This window comes from Arachis hypogaea, chromosome 11 (genome assembly GCF_003086295.3).
Source record: "Arachis hypogaea cultivar Tifrunner chromosome 11, arahy.Tifrunner.gnm2.J5K5, whole genome shotgun sequence".
In the NCBI taxonomy this organism is placed as follows: domain Eukaryota; kingdom Viridiplantae; phylum Streptophyta; class Magnoliopsida; order Fabales; family Fabaceae; genus Arachis; species Arachis hypogaea.
The window spans coordinates 58,519,006-58,535,942 of record NC_092046.1 but is presented as its reverse complement, the minus strand read 5'-3'; the positions used below and the strand labels follow the sequence as shown (position 1 = coordinate 58,535,942).

At 34.9% G+C, this 16,937-nt stretch overlaps 1 protein-coding gene across 1 annotated transcript; it reads left to right on the top strand.

Annotated features, from left to right (window-relative positions):
- Positions 1 to 1,240: 1,240 nt before the first annotated feature.
- Positions 1,241 to 3,989, top strand: LOC112721579 (protein cornichon homolog 4). The gene is made up of 4 exons (XM_025772631.3): positions 1,241 to 1,667; positions 2,301 to 2,482; positions 3,532 to 3,654; positions 3,737 to 3,989. Exons 1-4 carry the CDS (start codon positions 1,596 to 1,598, stop codon positions 3,771 to 3,773), a joined length of 414 nt encoding a protein of 137 aa, XP_025628416.1. The 5' UTR covers positions 1,241 to 1,595; the 3' UTR covers positions 3,774 to 3,989.
- Positions 3,990 to 16,937: the final 12,948 nt, after the last annotated feature.

The window sequence follows — 16,937 nt, the reverse complement described above, 5'->3', positions numbered from 1 at the left end:
TACTACTACTAGATATTTTTACTAAATTTATTGAAAGAATAGCGGAGAAGAAGTAAAATGTTTGTGGAGACGACTGATGCTTGCAGATCCTTTTATAAATATATAACTAGTCGAAATAGTTTTTCACACATTTTTCACACATTTCGTTAACAATGTATATAAGATACATGTGGTTCATCCTCTCTTATGTATCATGTGTGCAAACATGATATATTTATCCCAAAATGTAGTATAAATAAGATACACTTAAACTCAACTCATTTACCATATAAATGAGATAAGTAAAGTAATGCAAAATTGTAAATACTTTACAAATTTCATATATCAATAAAGAAAAGAATTAAATTATTTATTTAAAAAAAATCTCATTTATGCGTGAGAGTACAATACTGACAAAAGTTTAGTGTATCAAAAAAAATTAATAACTATAAATTATGATAAAAAATTTTAATTATTTTTGTATAACAATATTGCAACTTTGGTAATTATTTTTTGAATTGTTTAATATCAAAAAGTATTTTATGATTATATTATGAGTTTAATTTTGATATATTGACAGTGTAAGGTATTTTATCCAATCATATAATTACATCTATTTTTTTGGATGACCAAATTAATTTTAAAGTTAGTTATTTTTATTGATGTGACGTTATACAATTAGATGCGCGTGTAAAATTATTTCATACTAACAGCGCATCAAAATTAAATTCTTATATTATTATTTCTCAATAAATTAATTAGTCTCAAATTTTTTATTCTAAAATATATAGTAATATTTATTAAAAAATAACTCCGAAGCATAACATGAGTTATTAAACTTGTTATGCGTATTTGGTAAGCTTAATAATTTAAAAAGCTTCCATAAAAATACAAATATTTCTTAAATTTTGAAGATACTTATTAAAAATTTAATAATTTTAATTAATACTAATTTTAATATTTATTTAGCTAATTCCACTCTTTTTTTTAATGTTTGTTTAAACGTTATTATTTCGATAAAAAAAATTTTTAATAAAAATAGATAATTTTTTTTATTTTTAATATATTTAGTAAATTTTTAATAGTAAAAATAAAAATATTAAAAAAATAAAAAAAATATCTTTTTTAAAAAATTATAATTTATATTTTTTTAAATTTTTTTTATTTAAAAAAATATTTTTTATATAATAAATAAAAAAATTATAAAATATCTAAACATAAAATTATTTTTATCTTCTCATAAAATTTTTTAAAAAAAGATAATTCAAAAAAAGATAATACACCCAAACAAGCTCTTGCTAGAATGATTATTAGAGAGTGTGTTAACTTCAACTTGGAACAGGATTCTTAGCTTCCTCCCCCGATTACTTGCGGAACTGAATAGTGAATACCGATCCTCCAAGCCTTCCATTGGTTCTAGGTTTCTGCCTTCTGCTTCTCTCTCTGCCTTTCACTACTTACATTCAGTTATTCAAATCGAGCAAGCCGTGCGCACTGCGCACGAGCTCTGCACACCCGCAATCGTGCGCACTCTCACACCACTGCGTGGAAGAGAGAGAAGTGAAAAGCCCTGAAATTATAAGTTAGAAAGGAAGGAGAAGAGGGAGAAATAGCATATGGCTGATCTGTTTGCGTGGCTCATCTCCTTCTTTATCCTTATTGCCTTGCTTGTCATCGTTATTTACCAGGTCAAAATTTCCCAAACGACAACCCCTCTTTTATGTGCATTTTTGTTTTTGAGTTCTTAATTTGCAACGGAAAGAATTTCTCTGGTTAGTTTGTTCATTTGTGGTAATAGATTTTAGGTATCGGTTGCAGAAAAAAAAGGCTTCACTCGTTCTTTCTTTTGCGTGTTAAGTTTCATTAATTCTCTGAAGTTGATGAACGAGAAGAAATTTACTTTTAAAATAGGTTAAAAAGTGAAACTTTTACTTTTCTCTGCAACAGAAGACAGTGAAGAATGAAAATTTGTGGTACGATGGGGCTCTTTTTGTGTAATTTTCCTCAGAAGATGTGATTCAATGGCCAGAATGCATGTGAAATTTTTGTATATTAAACTCAGTTCTAAGACTGGAAAAATATGATCGTAGTTAAGTAGAGTATGCTGTTTAGTCTAATTTTGAATTAGGTACATCTAGTAGAGAGGACCTGAGTTTCTTATGATTGTATGTTCTTCATGTTGGTCTATCATGTTCTAGTTAAGTGTTCTTTGCAATGCCATCAAATTGTCTTTGCAGCTGTTTGCTTATTATCAAGCTTCTGTTTTTTTTGCTATCTAACGTATGCTAACTTATTTCTTTTCCCTTTTATATCCGATGCAGTTAATGTGTTTGGCAGATCTAGAGTTTGATTATATAAATCCTTACGATTCCTCATCGCGAATAAACAAAGTGATTTTACCTGAGTTTATAACACAAGGTGTCCTATGCTGCTTCTACCTTATAACAGGGCATTGGGTTATGTCACTATTTTGTGTTCCTTACCTCTACTACAATTATAGATTGTAAGTTTTCCATCAACTCTAAACATGAATTGAGCAAGTTTTTTGTTTCGGAATGATTACAATAACTGAAGTATGACTATTATGTTTTGTGGAGCCCGTAATTGGAACTACTACATTATAGACAGCAAATTGAAATAAGGATGATGTTTTCATTCCTCTGCAGTGTATATGTATGACTGCCTAGAATAGTAATAACTTCTTTTCTGACATGAGATAAGCCGAGGATGACTGTAACTTCATTTTTGGTTTTGTTGGGGGTTATCCATGTACAGTAGTGTGGTGAGGGAGGAGTGTTTGAAATTTGGATTTGGATTTTTTGGTCCTTCATTCTTCTTCATTTCAATTTAAGTGTATTCTTTGACGAGAACGAAAGCCAAGCTAACTAACCCATTTATTTCAGCTTTATAACTAATGAGTTTATGATGTTTACTTACTTTTTTGTCTCGTAAAAACTAAGAACTGAACAATCTGGGATCTGTTGTTAAGTTTGGTCAGTTTGATACCAGGGTCAATGATTAAGTTTGGCCATTTTAATAAGTTTCCATGTCTCTGTTTGGTTTCTAATAGTTGTGGATTAGTGCAGCTTCAAACCTCAATAGGTGCAGTTTCTGCATCAAACCAAACTCAATTACCCAACCATTAGCATCTCTATTGCTGACTAGCACAAAAGTAGGAGTGATATTTTTGTTGTGCATAAATAAAAAGCTGATTTAACAGACACAAACAGCATTTTGATTTATATATTAGAACTATTGCTAGGTAGGCTACAATTCTTAACATATCTATTTGAGGGGAAGAATGTTTGTTCTCTAAACTGGTAACTAGTGGCAGAATTGATCAATGCTGCTGCAGCAGGCCAGCAACACTCAAGTATTGAGGCACATGCTGCTTGTTCAGTAGATGATCTCAGAATTCGCCGCAGTTAGCCTATCAAAGGAGAGAACTTGTTATATTTGTGTTTTTGCTATCGTCATACATTATTTCATAATGGACTTGAATTTTCTCACTTGAATCCTACTAATTTGATGTATTTTGTACATTTATTTCAGGTACAATCAAGGAAAGCATTTGGTTGATGTTACAGAGATATTCAACTTGCTCCCTCGGGAAAAGAAGCAACGACTCATTAAGCTCTTCTATCTTGTTTTGCTCCTCTTCCTTTCCATATTCTGGTATGCCTACTACAATATAGGCATCGTTTTTTCATCAGCAATAGATGTTATCATTCTTATATTACATGTGCATTTTATGCAGGATGATCTATGTATCATTGGATGATCACAATGCCTAATTTAATCATTTGTTTTTGCGGAGTGCTTTCTGGAAGTTTCCTGTGCATTAAATTGCATACTTTTGCGGTTGAGAGCGGCCATGAACTTCCGATATTGAACATCATTGTGTATTAACGTGTACCTTAGTGAGTTGGGGAATCGATTTGATTGTTGGACAATAATATATTAGGGATTTATATTAAAATTATTAATTCACTTGAGGCAGTTTCATTGCATGTACCTTCTGTCCTTTGTTTGTTCCCTGCATTTTATTCCTTGTGTAGAAATTCTCAGAGGAGTGGAACACCGCTGTGTGTAGAGGTCTGATTAGCATGGAAAGCGTTAACCAAACTTCTCTACTTGTCATTGTAGCAGAACAATGATATATGCGTAAATGCGAAATCTGTGTTCAGCTATACATTCCAAGAAGCAAACTCTTGGTTTTAAATTATGTGCTTAACAAGAAGCAAACACTTCAACTTGGAATAGGAATATGGCATGGAAATAGACAGTCTTTTATGATTTTTCTTTTGGGGTTACTTAAGATGATTCTTGTCATGCTGATTGCTGAGGCTTTCATTTCTTTTCCAATTATTTATATATATATATATATATTGTTGCGGTTTTTACAACCACAATACTACCGGCAAGTGTATCGGATCGTACCAATTAATAAACATACGGTGAGTGAGTGTCGATCCCACGAGGATTAACAGATTAAGCAATGAATGATCAATTGTTTAATCTAGTTAGACAATCAAAATTATAGTTTTTAAAAGTTTTAACATAAACAATAAAGTAACAAAAGCAAATAGTGAGTATTGGAAGAGAGTATAATTAAAAGAGTTAAGGTTTTAGAGATGTTGAACCTTCTGGATTAATACTTTTCACTTTCCACCTTGATTATGTAAAGATACAATCATGACAAATCATCAATAATCAAACCCCAATCCCTTGGCAATTCGATTTCTCTTTAACCTAATTAATCGCTAATCCCTTAGTCAATTATTTAAGAAAAGAATTAAGCACGTTCATTGATTCATAAGCCACACAATTCGTAAGAATCTCCCTTAGTTGATTTTATGTCGCTTATCAAGTCTAATTTCAAAACTTAAAATTTGTGAGAATTAGTTTTCAAGTTTAATTCAATTAATCAACTTTTTCAAGAAGTTAAAAGAATTCAAGTCAGAGAAGAATTGTTTCCCAACACATTCAAATCTTTTAGGATGAAAAACAAAAATTTATTCTTGAAAAGATATCAATGCATAAATCAAAGGTAGAAAAAGCTAGTGTATTAAGTCATGGAATCAACAGAGCTCCTAACTTTAACCAAGGAAAATTAGTTGCTCATGTTCTTTAGAGAAATCCTAGAATTATCGAAGGTAAATGTGCCGAAGAAGAGAAGAAGTCTGAAAACGTCTCTCTTCTCCCCTTAAATACAAACCCTAAAGATTCAAATTCAAACTAAAACATTATCAAATTTAAAATAAAATAAAATCTAACTAATTAATGTTTTCCTCCAGCAAAGCTCTCAATCTTATCTCCTTGCAATGCTCAATTAATTATTGTGATTAGTGGGCTTGAGTTGAGTCTTGAATTAGTCACTTGAGTGATGAAGAATTGGAGGTCTTTGGTGAATACATTAAGCCCTTGGGAAGTGACCCATTCCTCACTCACATGGTACGTGAGGTATTCAGGTTGTACATGAAGTCTTGAGATGGCCCATATTGCTCTTTGGCATGATTCACATCGTACATGAAATATCCCACGTTGAACGTGGCCTTGAATTCATTCAAAATTTGCCCCTATTTAGTCCCATGCATTGTATGTGGAAAATCCCAGGTACTACATGAAAGTGCAATCATGCGTACGCATGAGATGCCTCATAATTCACTTGTTATGCGTATGCATGCTAGATGTGTATGCATGGCACCTCTACTTCCTATGTTGATGCTTTCACGTCCTACATTGATGTATTCACATACTACGTTGAACTGGGGGTCATGTGTATGCATGATTGAGCATTTTTCGCCACTTGTGCGTACGCATGAATGATGCTTACACACGACCTCTATTTTGGCGTTGTACGCCAGTGCTCACACGTTGTACGTTGAAAGACCTAGTGCCCCTGGGAGGGCATAACTGGTTGGCGTGGTACACTTGGTTTCAATCCAAAGAGCTCTCTGTTTAGTTCAGAGAGCTTTCTGCTTGCTTCTCTATCTTTGCTCTTTCTTGTTCAAAGTGATTCCTGGCTTCTTTTTTCTTTAATCTTCACCAATTCTCTTCTAAATTCTCCTGTAACCAATGAATGCACACTATCCTTGCGTGAGTTATCCGGATATACCTCGTCTTCATAACAGTCGGCTCCGAGCTTTTATCCTTATTTCCAAGCTGGTGGCTTGAATGTCCGAGCTTTCCGTCCAAAGAGTATATCTCGTTGTGGAGAGAACAAAGGGGGAGTGTACTTGCAAAAGGCAATCCGATGCTTAAGTTAGTATTGCGTATGTTCGTCTTAGTTCTGCCGAAGATAAAACATCTTACCTTTTTTATATGTGAGGTGAAGCAGAGTAGTTATGTTTTTAGCAATCATTTTTATTAAAGGATAGCAATATCGTATCAGATCATTATGATACTTACTTATGGTGTGTGGATCCGAATTATGATGTTTGAATAAGTCATAACGTGCAGAGCCGAGCTATAACATATAAAGCCGATTTATGCCTTTTAAATTAGGTTCTAACAGCTATATCATAGCCCCCAAGCTTGGCCTGACGATGTTTTAATAGAGCAGGTTGGGCTTTTAATGAGTTATAGCTTGGGTAATGTGATGGTTATGGAGCCTTGAAGAACAAAACTCTCACACGATCTAGAATTTTCACAAATAAATTCGCGTTGTAAGTATAGCTTCTAGACCGACAAAAATTCCTTTCTTACAAAAGTTTGGTTGTCACAAGTAAAAAAACCCAAAAAAATAATAATTACCGAAGTATTCAAACCTCGGGACGTCTTCTCAAGGAATTGCAAGGAGGTATGATTTATTATTGGTTATGTAAAAAGATATGTTTTTGGGTTTTTTTAAAATAAAGAACAAGTAATTTAAATAACAGAAAAAATAAATTAATAATAGTAAAATCTCTTGGCAAGGTATAAGAACTGGACGTCCTATCCTAGTTATCCTTATCAGGTGTGAAGAGAATTGGATTATGCTCCCACTTCTAATTAACCCTTTCTAAACAAAGGAAAGTCAAGTGGATAAATTAATTTGATCCTCAAGTCCTAGTCAACTCCTATGGAAAGACTAGAGTTATTGGAGTACAAATTAACCAGCAAAGAATTCCAATTTCAATCAACAGCTGAGTTTGATAACTCAAGTGTTGCTAATTACTCAACCAAAGCCAAAAGGGAAGAAAATCTACTTGAATGAAAATAATTTGGATACATAAATTAAAGAAAGCAATCATAAGTCTGAAATACCTCAAATAATATTAAATAGAATATTCAAATCTTAACATGAAAACGTTCATAAGCCAATTTAGGAACATTAACAAGTAAAAGCATTGAAATAAATAAAATCATAAAATAAATTAAAGGAACTTTGAACCTGTGATTGTAGAAGCAATCCTAAAATAAGAGAAATCCTAATCCTAAATCCTAAGAGAGAGGAGAACCTCTCTCTCTCTAAAACTACATCTAAAACCTAAAAATTATGTGAATGAAAAGTGTGTTTTATGAATGAATGGATTATTCCACTTTATAGCCTCTAATCTGTGTTTTCTGGGCCAAAAATTGGGCCAGAAACAGCCCAGAAATTGCTGGGGGCGAAATCTGCCACGCTGATTTTCGTCACTGCGACGCGTCCGCGTGGAGCGCGCGTTCGCGTCGCCTAGCTGTACGGCCACTATGGCAAATTATATATCAAATCGAAGCCCCGGACATTAGATTTCCAACACAACTGGAATCGCATCATTTGGACCTCTGTAGCTCAAGTTATGATCGTTTGAGTGCAAAGAGGTCAGGCTGGATAGCTTAGCAATTTCTTCAACTTCTTGTATTCCTTCCACTTTTGCATGCTTCCTTTCCATCCCCTGAGTCATTCCTGCCCTGTAATCTCTGAAATCACTTAACGCACATATCAAGACATCGAATGGTAATAAGAGAGGATTAAAGTTAACAATTTAAAGGTCTAGGAAACATGTTTTCAATCATAGCACAAAATCAGGAAGGGAATGTAAAACCATGCATTTTGTATGGATAAGTGTGCAAAGAATTGATATAAACCACTCAATTGAGCATAAGATAAACTATAAAATAGTGGTTTATCAACCTCCCTACACTTAAACATTAGCATGTCCTCATTCTAAGCTCAAGAGAAGCTATAAAGGAGTGAAGAGGAATGTATGAAATGCAACCTATCTGTATGAATGCAACTATATGCTAAGATGTTTCTACCTATTTAGTTGAAAGTAAATAAATTCTCCAAGACAAATATAAATCAAATTCCACTAATCCAAATCATACAATAAAAGACAAGTAAACTTGTAAGAAGATAGTTCATGAAAGCAGAGAACATAGAATTAAGCATTAAACCCTCACTGGTAGTTTATATGCACTCTAATCACTCAAGTGTATAGGGTAATTCACTCTACTCTTCTCTAATCATACTTTCTAAACTTTGTTCTTCATCTAACCAATCAACAAGTATTTAATGTACCAATGCAAACATCATGAGGTCTTTTCAAGGTTGTAATAGGGCTAAGGTAAGGGTGAGGGTATATATATGGCTAAGTGAGCTATAAATTGAATCTTTAATTAACCTAAGCTTTCACCTAACATACATATACTCTATATAATTCTAATTCATGCCTAGCTACCCAAAATTCCCACTTTTTCATCACATACTCATGTATCAACTTTTCTTTAATTTTATCACATATGCATTGATTTTTCATTAACTTAACATTGGGGTAATTTTGTCCCCTTATTCATTTATATATATATATATTTTTTCTTTTTTCTTTTTCATTTTTTTATTCTTCTTTTTTTATTTTTTTTAAATAGAAAAATAAACATAACTTATCAATGCACATGGATTTTTAATTTTTCTGTTTTACATGAGTAGGCACCCAAATTCCTAATATTTTATTAGAGTAAGAACATAACACATTCCATTATTAACCCTTGTTCCCACAATTTTCCCATACTTAATTGATACACAATTTCTATCTTAAGCTAACCAAAGATTCAATTGGGATATTTAATTGTTTTTCCGCTTAAGGCTAGTAATGTGGTAAAATATAGAATAAATGGGATTAAAAGGCTCAAAGTGGCTAACAAGGGTGACATAAAATGGTAGGCTTATTTGGAAAAAGTGAGCTAAAACAAGTAATGGCCTCAATCATATGCAAGCATGTAAATACACTAAATAGTGGACATATAGAATAGAATAAAGCAAAGTTACAATCATAGAGAAGTGAACACACAAGAATAAAAATTTATGGTTAAATAATGTAACCATGTAATTAGGCTCAAATCTCACAGGTTGTGTGTTCTTAGCTTTTTAAACTATGTTCTAAATACAACTTCAAACAAATTTAACACAAAAGTTTTTAATTTAAATTAGTGAAATACTATAAAAATTTATTGAAAAAGAAAATATTACTTCAACCAAGTAGTAACTAAATGCATAAAATCAAGAAAACATGTAATCAAATATGCAGATGCAACAATGAACTAATAAAGAAAATAAGACATTGGTGTTGAGAAGAAAATAACTAACACATGGAGATCGGTATCGACCTCCCAACACTTAAAGATTGCACCGTCCTCGGTGCATGCTAAGATGTGCAAGTGGAAGGGTTGCTTCAACTAATGCTTTTCTCTAAAGATTGTGCTGATGGACTTGTTTGTCTCCCCATTTAGAAGCTTTCCCTTTCCCTTTCTCGGTGGCCAGCCTGAAAGTAGAGGAAAAGAAGAAAAGTAACCCAGAAAGAAAGATAAAAAAAACAAATAAAACATGGCTGGGTTAATGCTAAATAATGAGGATCACAATTACATGGTAGCTACAACATGCAATTGAGAAAACAATGGAAGCAAATGGCATATCAATGTTGCAAAAAAAATTTGCGACAAAGGGGAAGAGTAGGTAATGAAAGACAGTATAAAATATTACCCAACAGTGTAAAGCAAGTCACTAAGCACCAAAATAATTCAAGAAAAGATGTAACAGTTAAATAAGGAAATTCAACACCAACAGAAAAGTAATAAATTTAGAAAAGAAAGTAAAAATATGTACAAAATTAAAATGCAATGAATGAAAGTATGAAATAAATTAAGTAAAATAGAATGAAGGTGAAAAAGAAAGAGAAGTGAAAGAAAGGAAGAGGAGGTAAGTAAGAAAGAGGGAAGGAAAAATTAGGATTGCGGAAGAAAAGATAAGATTTTGGCACTGATCTAGATAAATTGTGCGTCGCATGCGACGCGGACGCGTGGGTCATGCGGTCGCGTGACTTGAATTGTGCGAATGGCGCGAGAGCAGCCGCGCGTTCACGCGACTCTCTGTTTCAAACTCTTTTTGCCAAATTTTTAAGGTGACGCGATCGCGTGGTTGACGCGATCGCGTGAATGGTGATGTTTTGAAAACGACGCGACCGCATGGAGCACGCGGTCGCCTGATGTAGTTGGTGCTTCTAGCATCAGTCCAGCCTAACTCCATTGCAACATGCTGCCATACACCTATTTACGTCGATTTTACAGGGCCACGCATTCGCGTGGGTGACGCGAACGCATGGGGAGGCTATTTCACAAACGACGCGGTCGCGTGGGTGACGTGGATGCGTGGGCACGTTTGTGCCTAAGGCACGCCTCCAGCCACGCTCTCGCGTGACTTTCTGTTCAGTTTGTTTTCTTCCCAACGCACTTGTGACGCGGACGCATCACGTGCGTGTTTTTTTATGCAATATGAAGATGCAAATGTATAATGCAGATGACTATGCAGAAATTATGAATGAACACGAGTGAAACTAAAATAAAATAAAACTAAGAACAAAAAGGAAAGAATATACCATGGTGGGTTGTCTCCCACCTAGCACTTTTAGTTAAAGTCCTTAAGTTGGACATTTGGGGAGTCCTTTGTTATGGTGGCTTGTGCTTGAACTCATCCAGGAATCTCCACCAATGTTTGTGATTCCAATGGCCTCCGGGGTCCCAAACCTTACTTTTGCACCCATCTTCTTGTTGACCATCTTTGTTCTAACCGGGTGGTAAGCAATCCGAATTCTCACTGAGGCATCCAAACAGCTTCTTAGACCCATACAATTTAGTATTCTTCCAACCATGATACTTCAGTTTGGAGCATGCAACCATATTGAACCTTGCATGATAATTCTTACCACTAACCATCTCCCTCTTACTCTTATAGCCACAAAGAGCTCTAAGTTGACCATCTGTCTCAAGTAAACCATATTCAAGTGGGATGAGAAAGCTAAGGGATATGAATTTTACCCACTTGAATGTTGTAAAGGATGATGGTGACTTAGGCGGAGAGGTCTCCAATAACTTTGGAAAGGTGATTTCAAGCTCCACTCTCTTGTGCTCTTTGACAACTTCCACCTCTTTGCAAACTTCTTCAATTTCAACCTCTTCCTCTTGGTAACTTTCTTCCAATTCAATCTCTTCTTCATTACTTACCAAGGGCATGGGAGGTTGTGCTTCTTCTTCTTTAATTTCCATCTCTTGATCAACCTTTTCAAAGTCTTTAGCCATGATATGCCTTGGAGGTTGTACACCCTCTTTGGCATCAAATTCAAATGTCTTGGAAGGAGGTTCTATGACTGGACTTTCCCATGGAGGTTCTGTATCTCCCAAGTCTTCAACCTCTTCTTCTTCTTCTTCTTCTTCTTCAATAATTGCTGCTTTGTCCAGTTGTTTTAGCATAAAATCGTACTCATCCTTGATGATTTCCTTTCCATGATAGCTCCTTTCAACCATTCCTTCATCTGCAAGAGTCTCTTCCACCTTCACCTTTTGGGCCTCCTCTTGCTCTAAGACAAGATCAGACTCCTCCTCGATGTCTTCCTTTACTAATTCTTCAACCACTCCTTCGACTTCAAGGGTTTCTACTACCTTCATCTGTAGGGCCTCCTCTAGCTTCTTATGAAGTATGGATTCGCGAAGATGATTCCTTCTTTCTTGTTCCATATCAATAGCATAATTGGGATCATCTTGCTCTTGGATTGATGGATGTGGGTGCTCTTCCATGGAGGGTAGTGATGGGATAGAAAGATTATTATGTGGTTGAAAAAGAAGCGCACTAAAACTTGAGGGTTGAATATTGGAGGTAGAGGATTGGTCTATGCGGGATATAAGATTTTGGAGTGTAGAGGTGAGACCAATGATGTTAGAGATGAGTGTGTTGTTATCCAATGGAGGTTGGGGTGGATAGGAGGGTTCATTTGTTGGGAGAGAGGGCTCATAATACGGAGGTGGTTCTTCTTGATAAGGATATGGAGATGGTGAATATTAAGGTGGTGGTTCCAGGTGTGGTTCATATGGTGGTTGGTGTGGTGGATAAGGATTAGGGTCATATGGGGGTGTTTGGTGGTAAGGTGCTTGTGAGTATGGTGGTCCAGAGTTGTGTTGAGGAGGTGGTTCATAAGCATATGGTGGGACTTGTTGGTTATAGCGCATTGGAGGGGGTTGTTGCCAAGAGGGTTGATTAAATCCTTGTGGCTCCTCCCATCTTTGATTTTTCCAACCTTGATGCCTATTTTCATTATAGTTTCCATTCCTTACAACAACATTGGAACTAAACTTGAAACCAGAGGGGTGAGAATTCATAGTAGCTAATAAAAATTAAAAATAAAAACAATTAAACAAGCAAAGGAAAATAAAATAAAATAAGAGAAAAGGTTTGAAAAAGATTTGATTTTTAAGATTAGAAAAGATAAGATAAGTTAGGTAAGAGAAGATAAGTTTTTAAATTAAAAGGTTTTGAAATTTAATCTTTTTTTTGAATTTGAAAATTAAATTTTAAAATTTGAAATTTGAATTTTGAAAAAGTCAACAATATAAGATAAAGATTTGAAAATGATTTAAATTTTGAAAATGTTTGATTTTTAAAATTTTAAATTTAAATTTTGAATTTTAAAATTTAAAACTAAGATAAGATAAGATAAAAAAAATTTAAAATAAAAATCTGAATTTTTTTCGAAAAAAAATCAATTTAAAAGTAAATATTTACAATAACCAATAATAAGGCACACGTTTGTAATTTTTCGGCAACGGCGCCATTTTGAAGAACGAAACTCTCGTGCGATCTAGAATTTTTACAAATAAATTCGCGTTGTAAGTATAGCTTCTAGACCGACAAGAATTCCTTTCTTACAAAAGTTTGGTTGTCACAAGTAACAAAACCCAATAAAATGATAATTACCGAAGTATTCAAACCTCGGGTCGTCTTCTCAAGGAATTGCAGGGAGGTATGATTTATTATTGGTTATGTAAAAAGATATGTTTTTGGGTTTTTTTAAAATAAGGAACAAGTAATTTAAATGACAGGAAAAATAAATTAATAATAGTAAAATCTCTTGGCAAGGTATAAGAACTGGACGTCCTATCCTAGTTATCCTTATCAAGTGTGAAGAGAATCGGATTCTGCTCCCATTTCTAATTAACCCTTGCTAAACAAAGGAAAGTCAAGTGGATAAATTAATTTGATCCTCAGGTCCTAGTCAACTCCTATGGAAAGACTAGAGTTATTGGAGTACAAATTAACCAGCAAAGAATTCCAATTTCAATCAACAGCTGAGTTTGATAACTCAAGTGTTGCTAATTACTCAACCAAAGCCAAAAGGGAAGAAAATCTACTTGAATGAAAATAATTTGGATACATAAATTAAAGAAAGCAATCAGAAGTCTGAAATACCTCAAATAATATTAAATAAAATATTCAAATCTTAACATGAAAAGGTTCATAAGCCAATTTAGGAACATTAACAAGTAAAAGCATTGAAATAAATAAAAGCAGAAAATAAATTAAAGGAACTTTGAACCTGTGATTGTAGAAGCAATCCTAAAATAAGAGAAATCCTAATCCTAAATCCTAAGAGAGAGGAGAGAACCTCTCTCTCTCTAAAACTATATCTAAAACCTAAAAATTATGTGAATGAAAAGTTTGTTTTATGAATGAATAGATTCTCCCACTTTATAGCCTCTAATATGTGTTTTCTGGGCCGAAAACTGGGCCAGAAATAGCCCAGAAATCGCCGGGGGCGAAATCTGCCACGCTGATTTTCGTCACTGCGACGCGTCCGCGTGGAGCACGCGTTCGCGTCGCCTAGATGTACGGCCACTATGACAAATTATATATCAAATCGAAGCCCCGGACGTTAGCTTTCCAATGCAACTGGAACTGCATCATTTGGACCTCTGTAGCTCAAGTTATGACCATTTGAGTGCGAAGAGGTCAGGCTGGACAGCTTAGCGATTTCTTCAACTTCTTGTATTCCTTCCACTTTTGCATGCTTTCTTTCCATCCTCTGAGTCATTCCTGTCCTGTAATCTCTGAAATCACTTAACGCACATATCAAGGTATCGAATGGTAATAAGAGAGGATTAAAATTAACAGTTTAAAGGTCTAGGAAACATGTTTTCAATCATAGCACAAAATCAGGAAGGAAAACGTAAAACCATGAATTTTGTATGAATAAGTGTGCAAAGAATTGATATAAACCACTCAATTGAGCATAAGATAAACCATAAAATAGTGATTTATCAAGCCTCCAGTTCAACATGCTTTATTAAAAATGAGAAATAGAAACTATAAATGATTAAAAGTAAAAGCAATTAAATAAAAGAGAGAGAAACATTTAATGCTTATTAAAAATTATGTTTTACCTTTCCTCTTATCAATGTGATCTGGGTCGTTGGTGGGACTGGATTTATTGGCTATGATTTTTGAGATGGAACTCAAATAGTTTTCATTAACTTGCATGTAGTTACTTTTGGAATCTAAATAGTTTGCATCATTTTTACATTCAATCTTCCGAAATGTCATGATTAAAAGTGGTAAGTTCCTTTCATCTGTGTAGTTTGTCTTCTCCTTCTTTTTCTTTTTGTTCTCTACTTCGTTGCTTTTGTGTGGGATCACGATGGATAAAGAAAAGGGGAAGCAAGTACAGAAATTGATAGAAGATGGTACATATGAGTGTGTTAGTGAGGATGTGAAGATACTGGGTTCACTTTTTGTTGATAAAGAGAGCGTGAGTCGGATAGATATGGGTAAGATTGTGAGGTTAGGTTCTGGGGTGCGTATTGAGTTTTTGTCATGTTCCAGGGCCAAGAGGGTGTTCCATAGGAGAAATGACTTCGAGTTCTTCTACATGCATAGCTATGTGTTGGAAGAACATCGAGTTAAGCTGCCGTTCATGGGATTTGAGTGTGACGTTTTGAAGCAGTTAAACTGTGCTCCGGTGCAACTTCACCCAAATGGTTAGGGGTTTTGTGTTGTTTTGAGATATTGATGGAGTATTTGGATGTTAAACCTTCCTTGGAGTTTTTTTTTTCTATGTTTCAGGCAAAAGGGGTGTGGAAGGGAGGCTGGGTGAATTTAAATAGTACTCTAGGCTTTTCGGTATTTAAGTTGTATAACTCGTCCTTTAAAGATTTCAAGGAGATGTTTTTAAAGGTTAGGCCGACCAAGGATATTTTCTCCTTTTATTTGGATGAAAATTTGGGCAAGAAATTTCCTTTGTTCTGGTGTTTCAAGCCTCAGCAGATTTTAGGTCTGGAGAAAATTTCTCCCAAAAATGAATGTATAATTGAATATTTGGTTGATGCTGTTGATAGGAAATATTTGATATCTGTATTTAATTTATTGCCTTGGGAAGATGATAGGCAATTTGTGATGGATTATATGGCTAAGAACTTTATGAAATAAGTAAGTAAAGGTTCTGTATGTCTGGATTTATTGACGTTTGTTTGTTGATTTTGTAGGTGGTAAATATCCTGGAGTGTCTGTGGCAAGCTTAAGGTCTCGGTTTAAGAGTAAGAATTCGGAGGAGGGTTCATCATCTAACCCTGATAAAAGGGGTGTGAGGGGAGAAGTTAATTAACCTCAGCCTCGTTGGAAGAAGATTATTTTTAAGAAAAGGAAATCAGACCATATAGATCTTGAGCTGTCCGAGGATTTGACTGAGAAGGATAGGGATATACCTTTAGAAAAACTTAATGCATTTATTGACAACCAGAAGAAATTTAATGGATTTGCCAAGGATATTGATGGATCCTTGGTATGGAGCAAGGGATTTCCTTTTCTGGTGATTTCAGATGAGATATGTCAAAGTGCGGCTGATGGGGTTGTGGCTAATGAAGCTGAGGATGTAGCTATTGATCAGTATATGCATGTATGACTGGTGCACGAATTCCCACACTTCGTACAACTGAACCAGCAAGTGCACTGGGTTGTCCAAGTAATACTTAAGCGAGTCAGGGCCGATCCTACGAGGATTGTGGTTTGAAGCAAGCTATGGTTATATTGTAGATCTTAGTCAGGCGGATAGAAGAGTTGTTGGATTTGTTTAAATGCATAAAAGGAAAATAAAGAGATCTAAACTAGGTTGACCTGTTTGCAATGATAAGAAGATGGTTAAGGCTTGGAGATGCTTTATCCTTCTGGATTAACTCTGGTCTTACTGTCTTCTTCAATTGTGAATGATTTCTTATATGGCAGGCTGTATATGATTGACGCTGATTTGAGCAGCCGCCAACACTCCTCCAGATCTGAACCCCAGGGTTATTGTGGATCCATTTTGAATGAGGGTGAAGCTCCTGCAGTTCATTTTCCTTCATGATCCTACTCAAAATACCACAGACAAGGTCGAATCTTCCGAATCAGAGAATGTTGTGCCTTTGGGTTCTAGCCTCTACCATAGAGACCCTAATCTCCCCATACCTCGGCTGAACTGGTGTCTCGAGAAGTCCCCAACGAAGTCATAGATTAGCCGTCTAAGAGATGTATAATCAAGATGGTGGTTCATCATTGTCCGATGAAAGATGCACTGTAAACCCAAGTAGAACACGGATGGTTGTCAGGCACGTGGTTCTAAGATTGAAGATAAAAAATGATTGTCACAGGTCATCCCATTCATCAGGTTGAAGAATGAAGATACATCTTAGAATTGAATAAA

Bases quoted from the DNA above. Each gene is read 5' to 3' on its own strand.
- LOC112721579 (XM_025772631.3), top strand. From the start codon at position 1,596: ATGGCTGATCTGTTTGCGTGGCTCATCTCCTTCTTTATCCTTATTGCC. The intron at 1,668-2,300 runs GTCAAAATTTCC...TATCCGATGCAG, and splicing joins TTGTCATCGTTATTTACCAG to TTAATGTGTTTGGCAGATCT. The intron at 2,483-3,531 runs GTAAGTTTTCCA...CATTTATTTCAG, and splicing joins CTCTACTACAATTATAGATT to GTACAATCAAGGAAAGCATT.